This window comes from Apiospora aurea (assembly GCF_038362705.1).
Source record: "Apiospora aurea strain CBS 24483 chromosome Unknown utg000006l_segment0_segment0, whole genome shotgun sequence".
Taxonomy (NCBI): Eukaryota; Fungi; Ascomycota; class Sordariomycetes; order Amphisphaeriales; family Apiosporaceae; genus Apiospora; species Apiospora aurea.
In genome coordinates, this window is record NW_027117393.1 from 1,714,922 (window position 1) to 1,738,304 (window position 23,383).

At 52.7% G+C, this 23,383-nt stretch overlaps 7 protein-coding genes across 7 annotated transcripts; 5 read left to right on the plus strand and 2 right to left on the minus strand.

Annotated features, from left to right (window-relative positions):
• Positions 1–661: 661 nt before the first annotated feature.
• Positions 662–925, minus strand: PG986_009140 (uncharacterized protein; the record flags this gene model as incomplete). Its single annotated transcript, XM_066845362.1, has 1 exon — positions 662–925. One exon carries the CDS (start codon positions 923–925, stop codon positions 662–664), a length of 264 nt encoding a protein of 87 aa, XP_066697760.1.
• Positions 926–4,650: 3,725 nt separating this feature from the next.
• On the plus strand, positions 4,651–6,367 carry PG986_009141 (uncharacterized protein; the record flags this gene model as incomplete). The annotated part of the gene is made up of 4 exons (XM_066845363.1): positions 4,651–4,965; positions 5,024–5,110; positions 5,335–5,932; positions 6,030–6,367. The coding sequence occupies 4 exons, from the start codon at positions 4,651–4,653 to the stop codon at positions 6,365–6,367; spliced, it is 1,338 nt and encodes a 445-aa protein (XP_066697761.1).
• Positions 6,368–7,972: 1,605 nt separating this feature from the next.
• Positions 7,973–10,937, minus strand: PG986_009142 (uncharacterized protein; the record flags this gene model as incomplete). Its single annotated transcript, XM_066845364.1, has 4 exons — positions 7,973–8,830; positions 8,896–9,057; positions 9,112–10,222; positions 10,651–10,937. The coding sequence occupies 4 exons, from the start codon at positions 10,935–10,937 to the stop codon at positions 7,973–7,975; spliced, it is 2,418 nt and encodes an 805-aa protein (XP_066697762.1).
• Positions 10,938–15,513: 4,576 nt separating this feature from the next.
• On the plus strand, positions 15,514–17,091 carry PG986_009143 (tRNA-specific adenosine deaminase subunit tad3; the record flags this gene model as incomplete). The annotated part of the gene is made up of 2 exons (XM_066845365.1): positions 15,514–15,698; positions 15,792–17,091. The coding sequence occupies 2 exons, from the start codon at positions 15,514–15,516 to the stop codon at positions 17,089–17,091; spliced, it is 1,485 nt and encodes a 494-aa protein (XP_066697763.1).
• A 912-nt stretch (positions 17,092–18,003) lies between these two features.
• On the plus strand, positions 18,004–19,038 carry PG986_009144 (Ribonuclease H; the record flags this gene model as incomplete). Its single annotated transcript, XM_066845366.1, has 3 exons — positions 18,004–18,136; positions 18,207–18,627; positions 18,687–19,038. The coding sequence occupies 3 exons, from the start codon at positions 18,004–18,006 to the stop codon at positions 19,036–19,038; spliced, it is 906 nt and encodes a 301-aa protein (XP_066697764.1).
• A 1,472-nt stretch (positions 19,039–20,510) lies between these two features.
• PG986_009145 (endothelin-converting enzyme) lies at positions 20,511–20,848 on the plus strand (the record flags this gene model as incomplete). The annotated part of the gene is made up of 2 exons (XM_066845367.1): positions 20,511–20,634; positions 20,709–20,848. Coding segments are annotated over 2 exons (264 nt in total), but the record flags the coding sequence as incomplete, so codon positions are not given.
• A 30-nt stretch (positions 20,849–20,878) lies between these two features.
• On the plus strand, positions 20,879–23,329 carry PG986_009146 (uncharacterized protein; the record flags this gene model as incomplete). The annotated part of the gene is made up of 8 exons (XM_066845368.1): positions 20,879–21,408; positions 21,486–21,717; positions 21,768–21,878; positions 21,942–22,008; positions 22,053–22,461; positions 22,527–22,566; positions 22,650–23,088; positions 23,136–23,329. The coding sequence occupies 8 exons, from the start codon at positions 20,879–20,881 to the stop codon at positions 23,327–23,329; spliced, it is 2,022 nt and encodes a 673-aa protein (XP_066697766.1).
• Positions 23,330–23,383: the final 54 nt, after the last annotated feature.

Genomic DNA, 23,383 nt, shown 5'->3' on the forward strand with positions numbered 1-23,383 from the left:
AACGTGTGGTTGGCAGGATATGGCGCAGTCTATCAAAGACGCAGAGGGAATGATGCGATCTAGTGACGGATGGATCTGGTCAATCCTGATTCGTGTGGGTTTTTGTACTGTTTTCTTATGCTCTTGGGCTGCTCGGATGCGCGATGGGACAGCAGTGTGTGTATGTGTGTGTTGCGAGTGTGTCGTGAGACAGACAGCAACTCAGCAGTTACAGACAATGCAATCACAAGTTGGTAAGACGCGATCGAAGCTGGCGACCTGCGGAAACAGAAAAAGAATGACTGGACGGGGAGAGTGGGTATGACTCGGTGAAGACCAGAAGAAGCCGGGAGGACGGGCTTTGGAAACGAAGGTGGGAGCCGGAGACAATTTAAGTCAGTGTGTGGGAGGAGGCAGGAGGCAGGAGGCAGGGAAGAAGGAAACATCTGAAGTCGTATACTACCCTGGCCAGCCAGGACTTGCAGAACGCACGAGAGAGGGGTCCGGGGGGCCTAGACACAGGCACAGGCACTGGCCCAGGTACAGGCGGTCGTGATTTGGTAGGGCGATGGAGAGGGTGGCACACTGGATCGGGTTTCCGGGTGGGTTCAGGCGAGGGAGAGCAAGGAACAAGCCGCAAAGAGTCTACCCAGACAAGGTACAGGGGGCTGCACTTCAGGGGTCAGAGAGCGGCGTCCAGCGATCCCATTGGCGAGTCGGCCAAAGTTAGTGCAAGCCACAGGGGCACGCCGGCGCAAGGTCCCGGGCCCTGCGAGTCGGAACTGCGCTCTAAATTGGGCAGAAGACGCTTCAGCTCAGGAACATGCAGGTACACGTACACGCAGTACGAGCGCACGCAGCGCACGCAGCCTTTCTCGGTCGGTCGGTCTTTAGCACCTACGCCTACGTTGACTAAGGGTAGTGCCCTGCCGGACTCGCGTACCATGTGGGCATCGGCTTGACCCAGGAAAGGAACCAGAAAAGATGGAGCGACTACCGGTCGAGGCTCACGAACCATTTCCCACCAGGTCAGCACGGCATCGCTCATCATATCGTGTCATGTCACATTGGGATGAGTCCGGATGGCATGGCAGAGCTCTAAACTTGGGATGGCGCTGCAAATAGCATTCGTTCCACCTGCTCCTCACAGACCTTGTTTTCGCTGAATATCCGCCTATTGCTGCTGCTAAGACGGCCCACCTTGGACTGGTGTTCGGATGAAACAAACGAGAGGCTTGCTGAAAGCGATGGCTAGGTTGATATGAACTACCTATCTGACAGGCTGCCCTAACAATAGGTATTGCGTGGCAACCCCCTTGGGAGGAAAGGGAAAGGGAGCAGGAAAAAAGAAGAATGCGGTAGCAATCGCAACCGGGGGCAAAAGGGTCAAGCTGGGAGGCAATACCCGATCTCACTAATCTTGGGTAGTTGATGTCGATCACTGCGGATAGCGGCCGTTGTTAGGGTGGACACCGCTGGTTTTTACACTTTCACCATCTATATGCATGTGTGTGTTGTGTTGTGTTGTGCGTACTTTTATTAATCAAGGCATATATACACATACACACCCACTCCTCATGCAGGAACGAGAACGTTTCTGCGGCCAACCACAACGAACACACATACGCATGCGGGTGTCAGAGGCAAAAATACCGTCACCGTCTTGGCATCGAAGAAGAGAAGAAGGTAGGGTTGCATTTGTTTCCCATAAGCGCTGGGGTCGGCCACGGCCCAAGGTCGGTGCGCCCTGGAAGCTGACGTCGTTCGTCGGTCGGCCATCATCTCACGCCCTGGACGAGACGAACGACGCATTTGCTTTTGCTATTTCGGTCACCGCGCTTATGCGAGGGAACGTGGTCCACTCGATGAAATGCTCCCCGGGCAGGGCGATGCGAACAAGAAAATGGAGAGATAGAGAAGAACAGAGATGACTGTCTGTACATCCTTGCGTAGGCAGGTATCCTCTCAGATTCTCATTTGTCATTTGGTTCTGGAAGAGCCAACGGGCCATGCACCCCAGGCTGCCAGGTTGGCCAGTGACTTCTGCCAACTCAACAAGCATCTATCCTGATGAAGATGCGGTACATGGCATGTCGGACTTGAGATGGCCTGCCTCTCTGAGCTGTTCCCCATACACATGACTCGGAAAGCCAATTTGGTGAGCTGCAGCGGCCGGGTTGATTACTGTACTTCACATAAAGAGGACTACTATCTCAGATAACAGCATCCATCACATGGCAATATATTGAGACGGAGGCCGATATGACAGATGACGGTAGGTGGTGGGTGGTGCAGCCACTCGGAACGGAACCCACTCCCCACTCGCGCGCGGCTTTACACTCTAAAAGAGCAAACAATATGTACAATGCAGGTAGGCTGTTTCGGAATGGACATTACCTATGGATTGAACTCTCGTCCCATCAACGTGACACCCGCCCGCCCACGTGCCGCCGTTTACTTTCGTTGTCGTTGCCGTCCAGCCATACGCAGGAATATTCCTTCAACTGAAAGACTGATGAAGAAGCGAGAGAGGGAAAATGTTCCAACCGGACGGTTACTTGTCCATCGGCCCACAACACTCACACCCCCTTGTATGTTTGGTTCTTGGGGTCTCGGGGTCTTTGGGTCTGCTCAGGTCTAAGACCGTCACTTACGTGGACGATTGGAAAAAAAATAAGAACGTGGAGGGTGGAGTTGCCCAACTTGCCCCCCCTGTCTCTCTCTCTCTCTCTTCTCCCCTGCTAGCGACCTCCACCTTTCGGGGCACACTTATTATTATTTTTTTCAGCCAAGCCATCGTGGCCCGATGAGAACTGCCAGGCTGGAAAAAGCTTGGCGTGGGTAGTCCAAAACAACCGGCCGGGTGTTGTTTTGTTGCGTGGAGATGGAACACGACAGCTTCACTGAAACACGAAGCGAAATTACTCCCGCAGCTAGCCACCCAGCATCGTCCCGGCTTGTGCCTGTTCGCGCAATCTCGTCTTGGCAGATTTCTGTCCAATCCCTTGGGATCTTGGTGATATAATCATTCCAAGTGATATATCCAATATCCGAACGAGAAATGAGATGCGTTTGCTTCTTCAGGCTTCTCTCATCGTCACAAGTTACTAATACCGTGAGGGGGAGGCAAAGACCAAAAGTCGGAAAAGCCCTCGGAAAGCCTCCGCAGAGTGCAGGGGAGACGGCACCAACGACGTATTACGTTAATAACTAACCAAGACGGCGGAAACGGTGCCGGTTGAAGAACAAAAAAAGAAGAGTGAGTGCACACGACCTGTTCTGTCTCGTCTGTCTCTGCTGGGCGACGACCGGGCCGGCATCATCCGATCCACAACCCACTCCGTCCCCTGTTCTTCTTTATCGCCAAGATGCACCCATACAAACCAGGCTGCCAGGTTGGCGCGTGGGAAAGGCCCGGTTCCAAGTTGAGGCGCCGCACGGCAGCCAAGGCATGCTCGGTATACAATTCTCCCCGAATTTGTATAAAACGACTGCCGATCCTTCGTATCGTCCAACAGAAACCGGGTTTCAACCACGCAGCCGTTGCGCAGGCCTAGAGCCTATATATTGCATTGTATTGTATTGTATGGTATTGTATTGTATAGTTATGTGTGGAGTGGGTTATTCGCCCACCCGAGACTCGGGAAGTGCTCCTCTATGACGAATCGTCGCTCACGATGGCCGCCCAACTTGGCTCGGCCTGCTGCAGATTGATACGGGAATGGATGGTGGATGGGGGTAACTATCGATATCCCACAGACCGACGACGATCACCGATGATGATGGAGCATGTTGAGCCTGACAACCTAGGCTCTACCAAACTATCGTTTGTTTATTGTGTCCATGCTTTTACAAAAAAAAAAAAAAAGGCTTGAAGGCGTATACGAGGAAATATGGAGCAATACCCATCAACTTCGTGTTGGCATTATTGGCAAGAACACGGGATTCCCGACAGATATATCCGCCACGAGCCATGCGCTTCCAATCAACACCAAGCACCTTGGAGGTCGGTGAAGGCAGGGTAGATGCGCCGTCTTCTCCCGCTGCTTCTGCAACAAGAATCCCCTCCGGGCTCTACTTACGCATCCGGAGCCGGGACTGCGATTGGACCGGCTCCAGGTTGCTAGGTAGGTTCGGCTATTGGTGCTGCACGCATCCTCATTGACCCTAGACCCTACCGGTGGTGGCGTGAACCGGCGCCAATGATGACCCGCCGGGCGCCTTGCCAAGCAGCCGCTTCTCTTCAGCTTCTGGCTTCGGGCCTGGAACACAGCAGACTCACCTTCAGCTTACAAACGATGGCGGCATCGTTCCGAGACATCGCAATGACCTGACTCGTAAATTGGAGTTTCTCACATGGCTAGCCATCTCGGTGATATGCAGTGGCAGTGATAAGGCGCCATCAGACTGAAGCACACAAGGAAGGCAAGGTGTGTTGCAATTCGAGGAGCTCCAGGTCAACCAGTGCATTCCAGTCTAACAGCACCAGCACTGCCACGGTTGAGTCGCACGTGATGAAGTATGTAGTAGAGGGCACGTTCATTGGCAAAAGACGCTTGGCGCTGCGATACCGTATTCAGCTGAACGAGCGTCAACTTTTGCCGGCAGCCTAGAGCCATCTTCTGATGAGCCGAGCGCTTCTCTTTCGGACACGGGAAACTTGAGACCAGGATGGAGCCGTCAGAGCTGCCAACTCCCGATACGCTGGACTTCTTTGACGCAGGCGATCGGGTAGCAGCATCTGCCGCTGCGGGCTTCGACTGCGAGCCGTTCATGAACGACACCAATGCTGTGCCTGGCCATGTTGTCGAAGACGCTTCTTCAAACTCCACTTCGACATTGGGACATGTCGCCGCCGGCCCTGCATGCGCCCTGACTAGCGTCTCGTCCGCTAGCAATAACCTGGCGAAGAAGCAACGGCTGGAGCGTAAAGGGCACACGAAGAGCCGAAGAGGATGCTACAACTGTAAGAGGAGACGGATCAAGGTAAAGAGACGGATGCGATACCCAGTTCTCCAGTACGCTTATACTGATGGCGGTGCAGTGCCAGGAGACGTATCCCTCATGCGGGCACTGCACCAAGGCCGGCCTCAACTGCGAGTACCCGGCAGTGCCCCAGATCACCCATCAAGTATCTAAGACCACAACCAAAAAAAAATGCGGCTGTCTACCCGCCTCCTCTTTGCTTACGGGCTAACGTCGAGACCAGCCGCAGCATCAAATACCCCTATTCAGCCTACAAGACATGCGTTTCTTTCAACACTTCCTCCTCGACTGTGTCCCGCATCATCCTCTGGGCAATGAAACCATCTGGACTCACGAGATAGCGTGTTTGTCTCAAAATGTAGAGTATAGCCTGTCTGTTTGTCTATTTGTTTTGCCTGGGGCGGGTGTCTTGCCTTGGTCGTCTGCTACCCAAGCTCACACAGCATTTGTCTTCTTTGCCAGCACGAATACCTGATGCACGCGATGCTGGGCCTGGCGGCCTCGGATCTTCTGGGCAAGGACCCGTCCCTTCTCCCGTTCGCCATGGCCCACCGCGTCAAGGCCATCAGGGCCATCAAGAAGACCCTGGACGACGTGCCCAAGAGCAGCGACACGTTTGAAGAAGGCAACGCCCTGATGGCCACCTGCTTCGCCCTGACCTTCCAGAGCGTCCTGCTCGAGGACGGCATGGCCGAGTTCATGACCTTCTGCCGCGGCGTCGTCCTCGTCGCCATCCAGATGTACTGCAAGGGCACCAGCTTCCTCTTCACCAACTGGGTCGGCAAGGACGAGATGGCGCTGCTCCAGCCCCTGATGGAGACGGTACCCCCGATCCGCCAGGACTGGGTCGACGCGGCCATCGGCAGCGTCCGGGCGCTCGAACCTCTCTGCGTCCACCCGGTCGAGACGGAGTACTACGTGCTGCTGGTAGAGATGGTGGAGGCCTTGTACACCTCGCCATTCCGCGGTGAGTATGGCATTGGTCAAGCGTCCTTCCCGGTGCTTACCAACCCGAAGAGAAAGAGGTCGAGCCCTTCTGTAAATGATGATGACCAACTCTGTAGGGTACCAACTCATCTGCAAGCACTACGGCTGGTGGCTCCAGATCCCGCACGAGCGCTTCCAGTGCCTCATCGACCCGGCGAACCCCGTCTGCCACCTGCTGGCCACGCACTGGATCGCCATCAAGCAGATCATGGCCCCCGTTACCGAGAAAGAGCACCTCGTCAAGCCGCGCGAGAAGGCCGCCCGGGACCAGCACACCGACATGGGCACCATCCGATGGCTGAAGTACCTGAACCGCCAGCTCCCCCTCGGGTACCGCGTTTACAACTGGTGGCCGGTGTGGGTCGAGGAGCAGCTGGATAGGGACTTGACTTGCTTTGGGAGATCGTTGGGTTGATTTGGTAGTCGTTGACAGTGAAAAAAAAAAAAAAAAAAAGGGGGGTAGTGAATGGGGTGCGTATTTGTTGTCGGCATGTGTTCTTTACTCACGCTCGTTTGATAGCGATCAACACCATTTGATATTTTTAAATAAAGTTTTGATTTATATACTATGCTTCTGTTTCCCTCTATTTTCACCTCGTCCACTGGGGTATACCATGTCGGATTCACAGCACTATAGGTAGTAAGTTATTCCCAACTGGGCAGACAGCTGACTTGGCCGAGCCCAGGACGGAATCCGCCATATATTCAGGATGCCTGGACAATGGCGTTAGTCGTGTGCAACTATCTGGTGTTATGTTCTGTGTGCCAGGACTCTGGAATAGCTGGATTGTGATTTATTAGCTCTATTGACCAATAGACAGCCGAGAAGCAGGATATGCTCGCTCTAGATCAATAGTGGCTACATGTAGTTCCGAGGGCTGAGAATGCACCTTCGGTGATGGAAGCAAGTGGTGGTTTCGTTTCACCCTCGTTCTTCTGGGGTGTGCGCGAAAGCCAACTCCGGCATCGAGTGCATCTTTCTGCGTTTGACTAACAAGATCGTCAGCTCTAGGGTTGGCCCAACCGAACGAGACCAAGAGAATAGATCCAGCCGGCCAATATCCATTGTAAGTGATTCCAACGTTGTCTTGGCCTACATAGGAGTTTTCACAAGTTTTGGTCGCACTTGCCCCTCGAACATACGAGCCACCCCTATCTGGGTTTAAACAGGGATAAGTGTTCAAGACCACCTCTGACAGTGCCGTACCGAAGTTGAAAATATATACCGGCGTTGACGTTATCTAGCGACAGCTTTGCTCGCGGGAAGTTTCCTCAGTTATCACAGGGTCATCGAGCCACCCCCAGTGTTAGCGTCTGTTTTACTTAGTGTACCCCATGACTAAGTACTTATATAGTGGCCCGCTTTGCGTGTACCCAATGGTCTGCACCAGGAAGCGCCTGGCCGAATGTTTTCGAGAAGGGACGCAAGTGGACAATTTCAGCTAGACAAAGACCAGAATATGACCGTACGGTCTTCCACAACCAGCTTATGGCGGGCTGGTACCGATTTGAGTGGCCACTGGGCGCCAATGAGAGCAAGGAGGGCTCCACGACATAGGTATACAGAGCAATACAAGGTTTCTTGTTTCATATGAAGCATTGTTATAGCTATGGAGTGCAAGCTGCAGTACTTACAAATGAGCAAATCGTAAGTCGGATGGCTGAGCAAGTTGTCTATAGCTGCAGAGGCCTCCCCTCCCTGGGCGTTGTCTCATTCTACCACCCATGACACATCCAAAGGGCCATGCCCGGCACCGTAAAGCAGCTTCGACGCCAATATATGCTGCGTCGCCGCTCGGGTGATTTAAGCATCGTGACACATCTCCACCTATGACTCCAAACTCCAAAAAAATGACTCCGGCCGTCTATGGTGCATATCTTGCGACCAATGCCAAATCTGCAAGTGCTGCCGCCGTGATTGTGATTTCCCCGGTATTCCGCCAGCAATAGGGGGACAAAGAGAAGAGAGATGATGCACATCATCGTAATGTTACATTGATTCTTGCGCTGCTATGGATTCTCAGGCATTTGGGTCAACTGTCTTTGTCGGCTTGTAGTTGGGTACTTCATCGAAAGAACCGACGGCCTCGTTGTATCTGTAGGCGTGGAATTCGATCCCGTACGGCTTCGGCTCTATGGCATAGAGCATGCCGAGAGGTACGTCGAGATCTGCAATGTCGCCTCTCGTGAGGTCCATGAAATAGGCCAAAATAACCCGGCACACCGATCGATGACCAATAATGATGAGATGGTCCTTGATTCTCTCAATTTCTCGGACCATGTCGCGCAGCCGGCTGATAATCTGGAGATAGCCTTCTCCGCCAACTCCGGGATACACGTAATGAAGCTTGTCCTTCTTACGTTTGGTGTATTCATTCGTGTAATTCGTCGCGATCTCCTCATAAGTCAGTCCTTCGAACTTGCCAGCATTCAGTTCATTGAGCATTTCCCATGCTTTGGTGTCGTAATCTTCGTCAGCCTCAAAATACTCGGCTGTCTGAATACTACGTTTCAACATCGATGTCCAAACGCAGGTATTCTTCTCGTCCAACTCGCGGTTGAGCTCTGGATACGGTGGTGACTTGTCGCCTGGTAACGGCGGGAATGATGATTGAGCGATCTTGTTCTTCTGCTCAACCAGCCACTCCTTGCGCTTTTGTGTGACGAATTTGTAGAGGGAAAGACCATAATAATGGCCTCTTTCAGTGAGATCGGAATCGCCACCGATTTTGCCCAGTCTATTATCTTGAGACTGGCCATGTCGTGTGATCCATATCTGCCTCGGAGCCAGATTGAACGAGGACAAATAGTGGGCAATGCCGCCAGAAAGGAACCCTTCAGTCCCGAACTGTGTAATCTTCTTACCGACATCCACCATCTACCCAATTTGTCAGCGTACGTTCAGTGGCGTGTCGTAGGACATTGCTTTTTTCTTCTCCATACCTTGATATACTGCATGCCATGTTCTTCTTCGTAATCCCCCAGAGGCACATATGCACTCTCATACTGTCTCACACGCTCTTTGAAATCTGCTAGTGACTGAACTGGGTCTTTGTCTTTGTAATCTGGACCGGAGAGCTTCAGACGCATATTCGCTTCTAGAATCTAGGGAGGTTCAGTACATAGTTGTAGCAATTAGGCTGTAGATCAACAACTTACGTCAGGGTTTTGGCAGAGACTTTCGATGAAGAGGATGCCAAGTTGGGGCTCGCGAGCCTTGATTTGGTCGAATAGTCGTTGCCGACGAGCAACAGTGCTGTTTGTAGCATCAAAGATGCCAACAGATCCACCCCCGTGTACGAGGTAGTCTAGCAACTCATCCATGGTGTCGTAGGCACACTGCTCACGGATTCTGCGAGCCTGAGCATTGTTGGGATCGAAGAAGCTTGCTGACTGGTCCATTGATGGATCCGACTTGTCCGACTTGTTGATATCGAGTGCAGGTGGGTCATTCTTCTTGAAAGACGACTCGGGTGGCTGATTACCGTTGAGTAGGATTGTAGCGACCTGAGTATGCGTGTCCATGGGGTTATCTTGACGTTGCTTGACTGGCGAAGTCAGACCAGCCAGTCTTCGCTTGTTGCCCACATTGAAAATCCTCGTCTCATGCTGCTGCCATGAGAGGTACCGCTTGAGCTTCTTGGTGATATAGGATTTGCCACGGGCGGGCAAGCCCACCATGATTATGACAAGCTTGGCGGCAACATCGCGGTCTGCAATCTTTCCATCGGGCGAGATGTTGGAGCGCGTCATACCGGGAATGCTGAGAGTGGTTGCATGCGGGCGTACTCTCGGGGTTTGGCTGCCCGAGTTCTGTCGTACGGGAGGGATTCTTGGGGACCCCGGAGCTGTGGAGGAGATACTCTTGGCATAGGGAGAATCGCTAGGAGGGGCTGGCACATCGTGAAGAGACAGATCGGATGCGCCATCATGAATCGCTTTCAATGCGTTGGCCAAAGAGGTCGGGTTCGCGGGTCGGCCTTGCGCATTGGGATTGAGGCTGTCGTGGTGGCCGGGCTCAGTCTCGTTGGCGGATCCACGAGACTTGACTGAATGGGCGTTGGGGTTCGAGATGACTGATGTTTCTAGCGGGACGGGTGTTGTCGCATAGGGCCGGCCGTCATCGTCCTCAGGCCCCGGCACCGAACGGGGGCGGATGGTGGCGATGTGTTGGTGGAGGCAGCAAGCTGGTTGGCCATGGCCGCCTTTGCAAGGACTGACTGCTGTGCCTGAGGTTGTGGATTGGAGGTTGCGCGCGCGCGTTGGGGATCTTCAGAAGAAACAAAAATGACCCGTTAGCGAACGGTCGCAGCGACTTGTTAAAAGGATAGGTCATAGGGTGCCTCGGAAGTGCAGCAAAGGTGAGGTGATGCGACGGAGCCTTATCGGCGCATAGTTTCGTAAGATAAGTGGTGCAACGGGTGAGAAGTGTCACAGTTCGGGAAAATGAAGTCAAAATGTCATATCACCCCACTTGAGATGGGGAGACGGCTCGGGACCAAACCTTGAAACTGGAAATGAGAAGGGAACAGACGGGGAACCGAACCATCGCCGAATCGACGAATCCCCCTCCTCCCAGACTCGGGGGAGGGGAGGGCAGGGTAGGGGATGCGGATGCGTTACCAACATTTTGGAGGAACCAGCATGCTGTGGTTGGGGGATACCAAGAAGATGGGAAGAAACAAGAAGTTCGCTTACCTGGCGTTGACGTCGCCGTCTGCTGCAGCTGCTCCTCGGGGGTGCTGCTCAGCCCTGAGCGGCGTGTTGGTATGCTGTGCGAAGGCGCGCTCGAACGGCGATTGGACGCTGCCGTCAGCTGTTGCTTGGTTGTGCTGCTGCGTCTGCTGCTGCTGCTGCTGTGACTGTCCTCGTGCAGTCGCAGCCTCTCCGGCTCCCCCTCCCCCTCCGTTTCCTCCTTCCGTGTTTGTGTACAGCTGCATATGTCTGGCTCGCCGCAAAGTTGTTAAAAGCTGAGGAGTCGACATTTTCTCCCCAGGGTCCAAATCCGAATAAAAGGCGGCTTGCCTTACTTAAGTCGCCTGTGCTGTGTATGATGTGACTTCAGCTCCGCTTGCACCGGTAGCGGCCACTTGTCGACAGGGATCGGCTCTGGCGTACACAGGTATTAGAGGTTGAATCGACCAAACAGCACCACTTTCTCCTCTGTCCCCCGAGCAGCGAAACAGCGACTAGGGCAAACCAGAAAAAAGGCGCCGGCGAAAATTTGACAAGTCCGTCTTTCTGCTCGGTCTTGTTATACCGAGTGGCGTGAGGTCAGGCAGTCGCCTGTTGCACTTTGTTGCAGTCTTCCTGGCCTTCCTGGCCACGGCTCCAGCGACCCTCTTATCCAATGGCTAGGCTCTGACTCCTCTCGCCTTCTTCGCACAAGCAACCTCTGCTGATACTTGGATGGGACGTGTAAGTCGAGGCTCGGGACTAGGGTTGTGTTGTGATGTGGGGTACTGGTGTTTATTTGTGATGAGGAGGATCCACCACCGTCAGTTGCACTCTTGGTTGGAGGGGCAGAGGGGCAGAGGGGCAGAGGGGCAGAGAGTGAGGAGAGGCAGAGAGGCAGAGAACGAGGGAGGAAGGGAGCTGGATCCCAGTCCTGTCGCTTTTTTTTTTGAATGTGTTTGTCCACCTGGCTGTCGTTCGTTCGTTTTTGTTTCCTGATGAGGCTGTCCAGGGCGTGATGCTCTAGCCTGCAACAGCGTCAGGATCTGCCCGCGGGCCTCAACAGTTTGGGTTGGTCTGGTCCCTGGCACTGTTTAGCCTTGGCGAAACTTGGGGAAACACAAATGGTAAGACCCGGTAGGTGGTAGCTACTATTAGCACTCGATACTATTGAGACGTGAGATAAAGATAGACTGTCGGAACCCCCGGCTCAGGTTGAACACGACTTGGTGATCCTCTTGGCTTTCCAGCGAACCCCCTCGTCTGTTACGAGTCTTGTTTCCTCTCGCTATCTACCTCTGGCCAGCTGCCTGGTGTCCTACGCAAACGAGGCGGTTGACTTTCTTGGCGGTTGCAACACGTCGCCAGGGCTGTGTAAGTCGAATAGAGACCCGTGTAACACCCCCGTGGGCGGCTGCCGCGCTCTGGTGCCCCGGAAGTTGCGAAGCAAGTGGCGAGACAAATCGTCGCCAAGAAGACTGATTAGGCCGTGCTTGTGCGGAATCGCGAGCTTTGGTTGGTACGACTTGGAAGGGTTTTGCTTTCTTTTTGGCGGTAGCCCAAGAAGCATAGTGTGCGGGAGCTTGCAGTTATAGCTTCCACCGGCACTGGTGCCTCTGGCTATAGCATCGTTTCCAACAGCGCGGACTCGCATACGTCTAGCTATCTGACTCGATCAATCTTACTCAGGTCCCGACACGCAGCACATTCCCGATTCATCTTGGCGTGGGGTTCCATATGAGGAGGACCGGGGAATCTGGAAGGGTGCTCTACGCCAGCGCCAACGACTGGGATGCACGGATTACATGCCGGCACGAACGGGACAGTCATAAACAACCCCTTCAACGGGACTCAAACGGCTGGGTTCCCGCTTTCGTAACATCACTGGATGAACATCTGTAGCGTCTGTATCATCTATAGATAGCAAAGATGCATAAATGGCATGTATCACGGCCTTTTGTGCGGACGATCCTGAACCGCCAGTAATTCCGGGACTGCACTTGCATGCGCCTCGAGTCGTAACCTTCCATACGGGTATATCTCCGACCAGGCAATAGGTGGCCTAAAAGAGGCCTAGCTGGCTTATTTAGGTTCTCAGGTGCCATGTATAGCTTGGCTCTGCAATACAGTAGACACCGTTTTTTTATATTACTGATCCAGATGAGACAACCTTGGCGCTCCTGCTGTCTGGGCGACATCACACTGCCAAGCACTCAATCCCTACATGCACAGTCTTCGGAGATCCGGTCAGGAAAGGGGAGGGGGTTTGTCTTTTCCACCGACATTTGGCTCAATGCAGGAAAATCGCAGTGACGTACCGGATGGATACCTACCTGCCGAGCCTACCTACATGTAGATACCTAGTGCCAGCCTACTCGTGCAAGTGCTTCGTACCTACATATGGATGGCGTATGCACATCAGGGTATCAATATACGTCGGAGATGGCTTTGTTCCTTTTCCGACCAATACAAGTACTGGGGAAGTACTGGGGAACTCTGAAGCCCCTGCACACCACATCCTGGAGAGCCCAGATGGGGAGCGGTAGTAGAACAAGATGCATTCATGACATGCTTGGGGGACACAAAGTGCTGATAGGCGAGGCTGTTAGCCAAAGCCGCATCTTGAGCTTACGGAGTCGAGTGCGCAGAGACGGGCTAGACTTGAAAGAGGGAGTCGAAGTTGCAACGAATCAGAAGCCGAGAATCAGCAATGTGGTGCAGTAAGAGGGCGCGCAGCAAGGACTCAGAACTTCCTAGTTTGGTAATCTTTTCAGGTCCGGTACGACCAGATCCTGTCAGATTGCAGCCCGATCAAGGTACCTACATTAGATGTGTGTATTCGTTGACACTGCACTAGCAGGTGGTAGGTAAGCTTGCAGGTGTACTCTCGTGCTAGGGCAAATATCCTATGGTTTCGTTTTCGCAACTCTTATCATTGGAAGCAGAAAAGCAATAGATACCCCGCGAACAATTAGTCAACTAGCGCACAAGGTTGCCGGTGGTGTCTGGAAACGAGAGTGCGACAATGTATACAGGTATCGTCCAAACGATGATGGCCACCTCGCCAATGGCTTCAAGGCACCTGCGTGGTTGTCCTATGAAGGAACAGGTCGGTGGGTGGTCATCTTGCAGGCCACCGGAAGTGCGGGCATCGAGAGAGGCGAGTTGGTTGAATCAGGCAGTGTTGATTTCACTGACAGGACAGCCCGGAAGGATGGGATTATCTCACGTATGTATCATCACATTCTCAGCTTTCTTGGCCCCAAGGGGATGAGAGGGAGGCTTTGGTGAGCGGCTCCGAGTCTGTCATCAGCAACTCATCACGCTGGCTTAGATCGACAAGGTGTCCAGCGGAGCAGAAGGTCAAACATGAATAAGTCTTCGCCATGCTGAAGGCCATATCCAAGCGTGATACAATCGCTTCATTCATCTACATTATGTAGGATATAGAGATTAAGTATAGGCTTTGACATTACGCCGCCATACGTAGCTGCTTACAATCGATGTATGTGTGCAGAGAGAGAGAGAGAGAGAGAGAGAGAGAGAGAGAGAGAGAGAGACAAAGAGGCAAGTGCCGAGATTTAGATGGTGATTGAGCGTCAACAACTTCATCAGGGTTATGGGATTTTGTAAGCTTTTTCATCGGTCAAACCGAGTTACAGGGATTTCAAGCCAAGCATGATAGACAGGTGCCAAAAAGTCATTGCTACTCTGGCCAGGGTCAATCCCACCAAGCTGAAGTATGTAAAGATAGCCTGCCTGGCCACGCCTGGCCACGCCTGGCCACGCCTGGCACAATTGCCAGTGTTGGAATAAACGTTCATGCAGGGACCAGACGAGAAGAAAAGCGGCTATCGATAAGCCCCACCATTGGCTTATCAGATCATCAATCAACAATCGCATACCTCTACAAGGCGCCTCAGTTACCTCATACCATACCATAACTTCCTGTTTCCTATGGAAAGGCACCAAATCTGATAATGACTTTGTTCTCACCAACCTGAAATACCGCCACGTTCTCGTCATCTCACAGCACTGCAACCGCCCAGTTCCAGAGAACAAAACTAGTGTGACTGGCGACGCAGGGTTTTTTCCCCCATCAGCTGGAAACAACAGATTGGGTTGAACGAGTTGCATCTGGCCATCCTTGCACTTTCTTATATCCCACAGGCACAGGTGAGCCCGTCGCCGCCGGTATATTCCTCGCATTTTCTTCTCGGAAAGGAACGTTCGAGTGAAGTAAATGCCGGCACATTGGTGATCACCCCTCCGGTCGCAAGCACTCGCCTCGTTGCTGAGACTGTCGTTGTCTCGGGCAGCCTACAAAAAACACACACACACGTACGCCTCCTTCCTAACAGACAGGAGTGCCTAAGTACGTTTTGTCAAGAAGGCTTCAGCGACTACCCCCAAGTTTACTCATCCTTCCTTCCTCACCCGTCCACCGCCCTCTCACAACTGCCCTTGAATACCCACTCACTTGGTTTCCTCATGGCCGCAATGCAGAGAACACGGATGTAGGAAGCTTAGGTACGTAGACTCCGACATTCTCTGCCCCTCGCCGATTCACCTGGCTCAGCGAGTCCAACTCATCATCTCCCATTACTGTCGGCTCGTTGCTCTGGAACTGTCCTTTATATTTTGGTCCAATTGATTCGACGCCCTGTTGTCGGAGTTGGTTCTGTTCTGCATTTCTCATATATTCGAAACCGAGACATCACCATCGGCCCGAGGTCCTTTTGTTGCTCGCCAGTCACGACTGCTACCTTACACGTCCACTCAGAGATCCATTCTAACAGGCCACAATAAGGTGATTGTCTTACAATCAACAACAACCCAAGACCCCTTTCATCAGCAAGACGCCTTGTCTCCTAACAGGTATCCGCTATGAGCGATTCCATGAAGGAAGTTGTCGAGACGCTCGACCCCGTTTCGCAGCGGCTCCTGCCACGAAATATTGATACTGGCACGCTGGTCCCGCTCAAGACAACCCTTGAGCTTCGAGACAATCTCTTAATTGGCCAAGCTTATGTTACGAGAGCGCCGACAAAGCATACCAATGATGTCGTCAAGTAAGTGGCTGTGTCATCCTCCAGTAGTTGCGTTCGGTCGATGTCCTGCATGCTTGGCTGATGTATATATACTGACCTTCCGTCTCACTAAAGCATTATCCGAGCCATGGTCGGTGATGATCAGGCTAAGAACCTTCCTCACTTGCGCCGATGCTCTAAACCGTCCGATCTACCGCCTCATCTGAAAACCCAGTTCATGAACGAGAGCCAGTGTGGACGAGGTGCCCACACTGGCAAGTCGCAATATCTCTATATTTTACTGGGTCCTCAGGATGAGTTGGACTATGGAGAACTTGTACGGGGCTTGTCAGCGATTCCGGGCATTAGGGATGACCTCTTCGTTGGACTGATCCCGGTTCCTCTGTTAGCTCCCACATCACAGGTCCAGGCCAACTTGTGGTCTCAGCAGTTCTGGCAGACTGTCTACCGCAAGAACAACCCACTTGGTCCCCATCCCAGCAACATTTGCCGCACCACAAGTGTTGTGTCTCGTGATGCTGATATTTGGATGACCTTGGCCCACGATATCGCTAGGAAATCCCAGAAGGCTGGCTTCGGAGAGCCAATTGGTGCTGTGATTGTGAAGCGTACAATTCCCGGAAAGCCCGAACACAACAAGCCGGATCAAGCCAAGGCAGAGGATGGTAAGATGGGAGGTGAGGCACCGAATCCCGAAAACATGGGCAACAAAGGTGGCACGGGCGGCCTCGAGCCGGCTTTCGGTGATGCTTCGGATTCGGGATCAGGCAATGATTATGAGAAGGCAGATGCAGCAGGATCGGACAACACCAACATCAACCAGACCGAAGGCGCTGCTGTCGAGCAAAAAGAGAGGGTGGATATTGTAGCTCTTGCAGGAGATGCCCGCTGGCATCGACAAGAGCGGACTGGCCACACCGGCAACCCAATGGCGCATGCCGCACTCCGAGCAATCAGCATGGTGGCCCAAAAACTTGTCAAGTCCGAGAAGCGGGAGCCCGCGGCATCATCCCCAATCTTGGAGTTTGAAGCCTTCCAGGACAGGCCTCTTCTAGGCGATGAACAGGTTGTCTTCGACGCCGATCATCCTTCTCCCGATGGCTACCTCTGCCATGAGCTTGAGCTGTACATGACACATGAGCCTTGCATCATGTGCGCCATGGCTATCCTCCATTCAAGGATGGGCAAAATTGTCTTCCGTCACCGTATGCCTCTTACTGGGGGCATGAGTTCGGAGGACCGCAGCCACGATCTTTGCGGTGGGCCAGGTGCAGGCTGTGAGCATGGCCCATGTGGCGGCGGCCATGGTCTGGGGCTGCACTGGCGTAAAGAGCTCAACTGGAGCATGTTAGGCTGGGAGTGGGAAACGGACAAATCCGAGAGCCTTCCGGTTGATGTTCACCTGCATGCTTAATGATGAAAGCTGAGTTACGCCGGTGTTTTATCATTTCAAACTCTGAAGGCAAGCAAGGGAGTTAGGTAGTCCCCTTGTCGGAATTGGTAACCTGAGAGGCATGATTTTGGTGATTGCATTGGACGACTATGGTGGTTTTTTTTGGGGCAGATTATGACAGACGCAGCACTTGGCAAGAGAGCTCTGCAGCAGCAGTATCGGTATCCTTGGTATTTGATGGTTCCCCTGCATGATACTAGGTAGAAAGACAATGCTGAGGGATGGATGGACCTGACGCGATTTGCCAGGGTCCTAGTTGTATGAGCCGTCCGGCAGTAAAAAGAGAACATATCTCATCTACCTAGAGAATCTCTCATACATGTGACTCCCTGTGTGTTGCGCTGGTGGCTGTCTTGTGAGTCTATTCGTCTCACAGGTATGGATCTAGATGTATGTCATAGTTGAATAAGACGCTGATCGGAGCCATATGCGTTTAGGCCAGTTGTGGTACCGGATAGGTGTATCTAATCTTATCATCTATCTGCATATCCGCATACAGCCAAATGGAGGCTCTTATTGCCCTATCTGCCTGCCTGGCTGCTTGTCTGTCATGCAAGCTCCCCTCACTTTTGCAAACCAGGCTGCTATGCGCTTCGCGCGAACACAGGGTCTCTTGAACATGCACTGATATAAGGGTATGCATTCTTGTTTTGGCAGAAGGTTCTGTTGACGATGCGACTGTTTTGACTCCGACGCTGCAATCTGCTCCGGATCCACGCGTTTCCAACTGCCGATAAAGCAACCCTCCTTCGATTCCTGCGCCCTGCGGGTGCGGGCCCTCAACGTGCTCCATTCAGCCTAGCAACGGGCAGCTTGTCATGGACTGCTGAAGATCGGCGTGCCTACCTCTACATCAAACAGCGACTCGCGGACATGGTTAGCAAGAAACGCAAGGCGGACGGCCCCGCCGAGAAATTCTATGCCGTCCGTTGCGGCAAGTCGCCCGGTGTTTACGGCACCTGGGCTGAATGTCAAGCGCAGACAGCAGGCTTCAGTGGTGCCAAATGTACGTCTCGCGCCGACCTGTACCACTGCCGCCTCTTTTGGTGCATGCAAAACTGACAGGCGCTTCCCAGATAAATCCTTTCTCAACTTCGAAGATGCCGAGGCCTTCGTCGCCGGCGAAAATCCCGGCACCGCGACTGATGGGACTAAGCAGGAGAAATTCTACGCTGTAGCGATTGGGCGAGATCCCGGCATCTACACGGATTGGGATATCGCGGCCGAAGCCATCAAAGGCTGGAAAGGACCCAAATACAAGAAGTTCGACACCCGCGCCGAGGCGGTCGAGTACATACGCGCCTATGGCAACGAAGCCGGCCAGTCATTCATCAAAGACGAAGCCATCGACCCACCCGCGAAGAAAAGCAAGCGCTCAGCTGGAAGTAGCTCTAAAGCCGGTACTTTGCATATATACACAGATGGGAGCAGTCTGTCAAATGGTCGCGCCGGCGCCGTCGCTGGCGTTGGCGTCTTCTTTGGCGCCGGTGACTCTCGGTACGTTCGTCCGAACCCATGACATACGGAGTATCTTGGGGGCTAACAACAATTTGTAGCAACATATCTGAACGCCTCGAAGGCGAACCGCAAACGAACCAACGTGCTGAGTTGACGGCCGTCCTGCGCGCACTTGAACAGGTCTCGGACGATCAGGATGTTCGCATTTTCTCGGACAGCAAATATGCGATCAGCTGTGTGACGGAGTGGTATATCAACTGGGAGAAGAATGGCTGGAAAACGCAGGGCAAGGATGTGAAGAACAGAGACCTGGTTGAGCTTGTCCGGGAAAAGATTGATGACAGGGATGCTCTCGGCACGAATACACTGTTCCAGTGGATTAAGGGCCATGCCAATGATGCTGGAAACGTGGCGGCCGACCAGCTCGCCGTGCTGGGGGCCCGGTCTTGATATGCTTACCTGGATGGAGCAGTCCTGCAATTCGAGATTCAAGGAATGCAGCTTACGAATGGACTTGATGCATAGCTACATGACGACTGTATGGATTTTCGCGCAATATACCCCGCTTCCCACGATGCACAGTTGCCTATAAGTACTGTGTGCTTATGCGAAGGCGTTATACCCATTTCCCCCGAGAATCTTACATTGTCACGCGCGGGAAGAGCGTACGCGTGTGAGTGGACATCTAACAGAGTATGAAACCAGAGACCCAGGACCGAGAGAATGATGAGACGGTACGAGTACAGTATCGAGCTCCATCAACGATCCGCCCCATCTTTGGGCCGTGGTACCAATGCCATGAGATTCCAGAGATTCTGGTCACATGGGCCGGATACACAACGGACTGTGTCCAAGCGAGGCCAGGACAAGAGATAGATGACCAAGCTTCTGACAGCTCTTCTACGCAACCGAGGACCTGCGGGCTGGTATAGTTGGTAAAGGGTGATGGATGCTCGTCAGGGCTACCTGCTGTTCTCACGCTGTGTCCATGTTCTTCGTGGCCCGATTGCGCCAGGAGAATGTGCGTCTTCTCTTCGTCCAGATGATGATTGACACAGAAGGGGCTTCGCTTATCCTGCCAAACGAACGGTACTCTTGATTGGCACTGGCTAAGGTGATCAAAGACTTCAACTTCCAAGAGTTGAAGCCACTCTCAGCACGGCCCTTGGCTAAGCCTGAGTAACTCGCAGAGCCGGTGGTACGTGGGGAATACAATTACTTCCTTTTTTTCCTGTTGTGAAAGCGTACGTTTCGTCCTGGGCGGCCAATCTTGCTGGGTGCCGTTGAAGAAGTTTATTCTTTCGGGGTAGATAGACGCTGGTCGTCACTTCTGTTACTTCCAACACACTAACCTAGGTAGTATATAGCTTGCCAATGATGATGTACAAGCTCTACTAACATGATAGGCATGTAAATTTGGCACGCGGAAGTGCCTTGTGGAGTTGGAAACATAGATGCTTGTAATGCCACATAAGTGTTGACACTTACACGCCTTCGCACCTAAGTCCAGCATCTCCCCCTTATTCCCGAATGCGACAGCATTGAGGCAGCTGCATGTATGCATGTAGCACGTCAAGTACATTGTCAGGAAGTAGGCAAGCAGCACTTGAGGGTTTTCACCTACCCCGAGCCCCGAGCCCCCAGCCCCCGCCTTCTCGATGAATTGACTGGATGCCTTAGGCCAAGGTTTCCTACATCTACCTAATGTATGCACATACGTGTAGTTCACTAATACGAGCCACCCCTTGGGAAGCTGGACCAAAAAGGAACCTGCCCTTAGGTGCCTTATGTACGTTTGCATCAATTGATGTAGGTAGGTAGGTAGGTAGGTAGGTAGGTAGGTAGGTAGGTAGACTCGGATCCCTTCCATCAATCAAGTTGGGACCATGTAGTGCCAAGCAATAATTGCTGACTCTCCAGACTCTTCCGAATCTTTGTATTGCATCACGGCCACGAAAAAGACCTGGAGGCGTCGACGCTGGGTTTCGTTCGTCGCCAGCATCATTCTTCTCGTCGCTTTCGTTGTAATTCTGATACTCAGCGGAGGTCTGTCCACTCCATATGTGTTCCTCCTATTCACATCAAGCCGGTCGCTGAGGCTGACAAGAAGTACAACCCAGTTCTATCCCGTTTCAAGGGAAAGGAAAAGATGGCTGCCTCGCTGTGTATGACGCCTGAATGCCTCGAAGCGGCGAATGGCATCATCGGCAAGTCACTACGTCCGCTGGCTGGTCTGTCTTCTATCACTGAACTCTGCTAGCAAAACTATCGCCCAATTATGCCAATATCGATGCCTGTACTCATTTTGATGCATACGCGTGTGGGGGGATTCTACAACTCCGAGACCATTCCAAAGGATCGTCCCGCCTGGTCACCAATGGCTGCCATGGCTGCCAGGGACGACAACCTCATGCGATACATTCTCGAGTCGCCGTACCCTCGCGAATCCAATGTAAGAGCTGAATCGACCGACTCGAGGGTTGTGGCAGCTAACAGTGCTCAGCGAACGACATTTTCTCCTGCACGGCTGCCTACAGAAGCCATGTTGACTGATGAGGAAAACTTTGATACGATGCAAAAGGTGTACAATGCTTGCATGGAAGAGGGCTTTCTCCGAAGCCTCGGTGTGCAGCCACTTGTACAACTCGTCCAGACCGTTGCCGACTCTTTCCCTGTGGCAGAGGATGACGACGGCAAGATTAGGGAGCAGGATTATGCTGCGCTGAGCGAAACCATTCTACTGCTGCAGAGAATGGGAGTTCAAACATTCGTGTCTCTCGATACGGGCCCTGACCCCAGAGATCCTGTGAGTGATAGCTCGTGCTCAACTTTGATGGAAGCCTGACATTATTCAGGACACGGTCATTTATTGAGGTCTCGCCCGCTACCCGTTTCAGCTCTACATTAGCTCAGTCGGAGGCCGTTGTGCCAAAGCTGGAACTACAACTCGATGACGTTGTAGACAACGCGGCACGGGAAGCCTTTGTGGCTGCTGTGACTGAGCTCTTCGGCAAATTGCATCCACGCGGATCTTCGAGGGATTCGGCGGCAAAACTTGCCAAATCCGTTGCCGATCTGGAGTCGAGTCTTCTTGCGCTGGAGTTCCAGATGCAGCAGCAAGATACACAGGTAAGCCATGCACGCCATCCCATGTGCGGATAGAACTAAATACTGCCCAGGAATCCTGCCACATCGAAAATGTTGCCACTGCTGGCAAGCTTGCATCCCTCCTAGGCCTCGACTATGTGGTCAACAACCTGGCGCCGTCCAACTACTCTGTTGACTCCATTGTGATTGCGTACCCGGAGCTTATATCAAACGTGTCATAGATCGTCACTAATACCACCAAAAAGTACGCTTCAGAGCTACCTGATTCTCCGTACAATTCTGGGCTACTACAAAGGCGTCCTGAGCCCAGATGTAGAGCCTGTCACTCAATTCCGCAACAGAATCTGGGGGGCTAGACCCGGGCATGAGGCTAGAGCGCTGGAAAATATGTCTTTCCCATACCCAAGCAGTAGTTCCATGGATCTTGAGTCGCTTCTACCTCGACGCCACGTTCTCCGAAGAGTCCAAACTGTTCGCCGAACAGATCATCCGCGGCGTCAAACAGCAGTTCGCATCAAACATCAAGGGTTTGAACTGGATGGACGAGCCTGACAAGGATCTCGCCATCGAAAAAGTTCACAATGTCGACGCCAAAATTGGTTATCCAACTGGATCTCCTGAGGTTATGAGCCCCGACGCCCTCAAGAGATGGTATAGCAATCTCAACATCACCAACTCCCTTTTCGACAATTCAATCTCGGCAAAAGTGAACGACGTCAACAGAACCTGGCCTGCGCTTGGAAAGCCCGTGGACCGTAATCATTGGTAGGTTACTCTTCTCGGCAAATCATCTCGACTCTGACCAGACACTAAAGTATATTATATTGCAGGCATTCCAAGGCATACGAGGCCAATGCGTACCATTACCGAGTAAGTAGCTGTCAGGGTCTGAGTACGGGAGTCTTGGTAATCTCTGCTCGACTATTCCAGCTCACAGCTAATGCGACTCTCAGGCTGGAAACGAGATAGTTTTTCCGGCTGGGATCATGCAAACGCCACAACTCCATGTTGACTGGCCCTTATATCTGAGTTACGGCGGATTTGGATTTATCGCAGGCCATGAGTTAACGCACGCCTTTGACAACAATGGTCGTTGTTTCGACCAGCATCGCAATTACACCGACTGGTGGACGAACCACACCAAGGAGGAATTCTCAAGGCGCACTGACTGTTTCGTCAACCAGTATGGACATTTCAATGTTTATGGACCTCAAGGCCGCACTTATCCAGTGGATGGTGCGTTGACGCTGAACGAGAACATCGCCGATGCTGGCGGTGTCACGCCAGCATACGCGGCCTGGAAGCAGCGCCAAGGAGAGAAAGCCGACCAGGATTTACCTGGACTTGACTTTTTCACCCACGATCAGTTGTTTCATATCGCTCTTGCGCAAGGTAATACATCGCCGTCAATCTTCTCATTACTATAGCCAATATGTTAGAGCGCTCGTCGGCTAACATGTTACTCGATGCAGGCTGGTGCCAGAAGGCCCGAGATGAAACTGCTACGTTGCTCGCCAGATTTGATGTCCATTCCCCTCCATTCGCACGCATACTCGGAACCCTGGCAAATCAAAGATCGTTCCTGGAGGCTTTTGATTGCCCCAGGAAGCAGCCAAATTGTCAGCTGTGGTAAGTTGTGCTAACATCAACGACGGAAATAGACCTGCACTATTTGTGTGGTCAAAAC